The 2,500-nt window shown below is 44.8% G+C and overlaps 1 protein-coding gene across 1 annotated transcript in view; it reads right to left on the bottom strand.

Annotated features, from left to right (window-relative positions):
• The window catches only part of LOC125026490 (probable cytochrome P450 49a1), an 8,076-nt gene that overhangs the window by 5,431 nt on the left and 145 nt on the right, over positions 1 to 2,500 (bottom strand). The window contains exons 2-3 of the mRNA XM_047614971.1: positions 819 to 1,038; positions 1 to 157 (exon numbers count right to left, since the gene is read on the bottom strand). The exon at positions 1 to 157 is cut by the window's left edge and continues 84 nt beyond it. Of these exons, the coding sequence (XP_047470927.1) occupies positions 1 to 157; positions 819 to 1,026 (365 nt within the window). The 5' untranslated portion in view covers positions 1,027 to 1,038. The remainder of the gene's footprint in view (positions 158 to 818; positions 1,039 to 2,500) is intronic.

The following is a 2,500-nucleotide window of genomic DNA, read 5'->3' as shown; positions in this document are numbered from 1 at the left end:
TGAGGATTGTGCATGGTGAGACGTAACAGCTTCTCGCAGTCATCGGGGTCAGAGACAACAGTGATGTTGCCAATGACGGGGACTTTCATGCGGTAGACGGGGCCATAGACGTTGTTCATTGATACGTAGAGATTGTGTGCAGCTTTCTTGTCGAATTCTGGCGAAGAAGGAATAAGCGGTGAGCTTAAAGATAACTAAGTTTAATCAATCTCTCACTCAGTGCCTCTGTGGAAGTTGAAGCTGTGAATAACTAGCTGTTGAATGTTCATACTTAAATGTCTTTACTGCCTTCGATTAAGCCATGAGGCACCCGTGAAACTTCACCTTTTGGAGAAAGTGTAATGGCTTTGTTCCTGATACAAAGTTCTCTACCAATTGTCTCTTGTTCATCGGGAAGCAATGGCAATGGTCCATACTCCATCAGATTTAAAACAGTCCTTGTGTGTTTTTGCATATCCCATAAGCTTCCATCTTAAACAACAGTATGAAATCGTCGACATGCAAACTACACGAGGAGCAGCTTAGAATGATGTTCATCACGATGCTGCCTCCCATTTATGTACTAAAAAGTTTATTGGGAGAAACTAAGATTTTAAGTACACTATGAAACGAAAAAAATACAAAAAAACTATAATACACTTCCGTTGCATGTTGCAAATTACTTTTGAAGCATATGGCAATACGCAAACCCCATTAACCTTTTTTATAGTCTTGGTGTTCTTTTAACAGTTTTAAATTGTAAGCACACACAGCGACTGCACCTACGGACAACAGTCAAACCGATATGCAAAACAAAATAAAAAATCACATATATTTACTAAATCCCTTTGTCATGGTAAGCAATGAGCCAAACACAGGATGAGCCTTAGGTCCCGGAATTTCTGAAGTCGGTTTGGCACTTCTTATTTCTTCTTCGAGGGGCACTGCCAGCTGCCCGTGGATGCTGGAGGAGCCAAGACAGCGGGAGATTTCAGTTTGTCTGGACAGGGATGCCCACACCGCTCTCCGCTTCAGGATGTACGCCATCGCCTAGGATGACTGGAAACATATTGAGTGTAAATAATATTTTTTATTGGTGTTATTGCTACTGCTATGATTCCCGTTGGTATTACCATCATTATCATTTTCATATTCATTTGCATTATTGTAATTATCTTCATAAATTTTTTTATAGTTATCATTAATATTATTAACTCTTAGACTTATTATCATTATTATCATTATCATCATCACCACCGCCATCATCATTAACATCATTAAGGCCATACGATCACAGCTTCAGGATAAAAAAGTCGGGGGGGGGGGGGGGGGGTTCAGGGAAGGCGGCTGTTATGACAAAAGGTCATAACATCGAGGGGAAGCGGAGGGAATAATGGGGAAGGAAGGGGGGATGATGCAGCTGAAGCAAGGGGTAATGGGATGTGTTAATGGTACACAGCTCTCATTACTTTCCGTGGTAAGCCTAGGGTATGTTGTGACGAGAAAAAGTCCACACCTGGTGAGGGTCCCCGTGGGAGGTAAGGGCTAGGCATCTAAACACGAGAATGCCGTGCCCATGGCTCCCCTCGGCCGTTCGTGACTGGCACAAAGTCAGCCTTTCATCCTTTCAAATCGGCTCTCAGCAGTGGGTTCCGGTCTCCGCCTCCTTTACCCCACCCCCTCTCCCGGCAGGAACGGGCATGGGATGGGGGGGGGGGGGAGGGAGAGAGAGAGAGAGAGAGAGAGAGAGAGAGAGAGAGAGAGAGAGAGAGAGAGAGAGAGAGAGAGAGAGAGAGAGAGAGAGAGAGAGAGAAGTCCGATATGCGAAGCTGAGCCTCGTGTGGGCTATGCCCATGAGGGGAGCCCGGCCTGTGTCGACCAATGCCGACTCGCTAACGTGTGTTAACTGGTGCTGATTCGGCTTAGTCCTTGCCCGCCGTGGTGCCCAGCCACAGCAGTAACCTCCAGGCGACAGTTGCAACTTCTCGCGCCTGGGCGGGAGCGATCCGCCGACCACACGGAGGAGAGGCCGACACGTTACCACTGTATTAGCCCGGAGGCTAGAGAGAGAGATAGAGAGAGGAAGAGAAAAAAGAAAGAAAGAAAGAAAGTGAAAGGGAAGAAGATCAATAATGTATCCTTGCCAAGGCCTGCGTAGGTACACCCTGCCATCAGCTGATAACAGACAGTGGCTCGTTCGTAGAGCAACGTACGTGTATTATCGACAGCGATAAAGGGGCCGCCTATCGTCCACTCTCACTTTGACGACTGTACAAAATGCTTAACGCTACTCATGAATTTTTATTTTATTTATTTTATTTTGTATATTTTCTCAGTAATTCTGCTGCTTCGTAAAGAGTTATTATCACCGCAGATTTCCACCCATTTAGAAGTAAGATAAGTGACGATCGGAAAATTTGCGTTGTTTTGTCTTTTTTTTTTTTCTAGTATACTTTAAAACACGCACAGTTCCATAAACAGTAAACTCATATCTACTCCCCATTTGCTAAAGTAACATCAA

Source organism: Penaeus chinensis, chromosome 6 (assembly GCF_019202785.1).
Source record: "Penaeus chinensis breed Huanghai No. 1 chromosome 6, ASM1920278v2, whole genome shotgun sequence".
Lineage (NCBI taxonomy): Eukaryota > Metazoa > Arthropoda > Malacostraca > Decapoda > Penaeidae > Penaeus > Penaeus chinensis.
The sequence above is the reverse complement of the archived record's forward strand: the minus strand, read 5'-3'. Positions and strand labels throughout refer to the sequence as shown.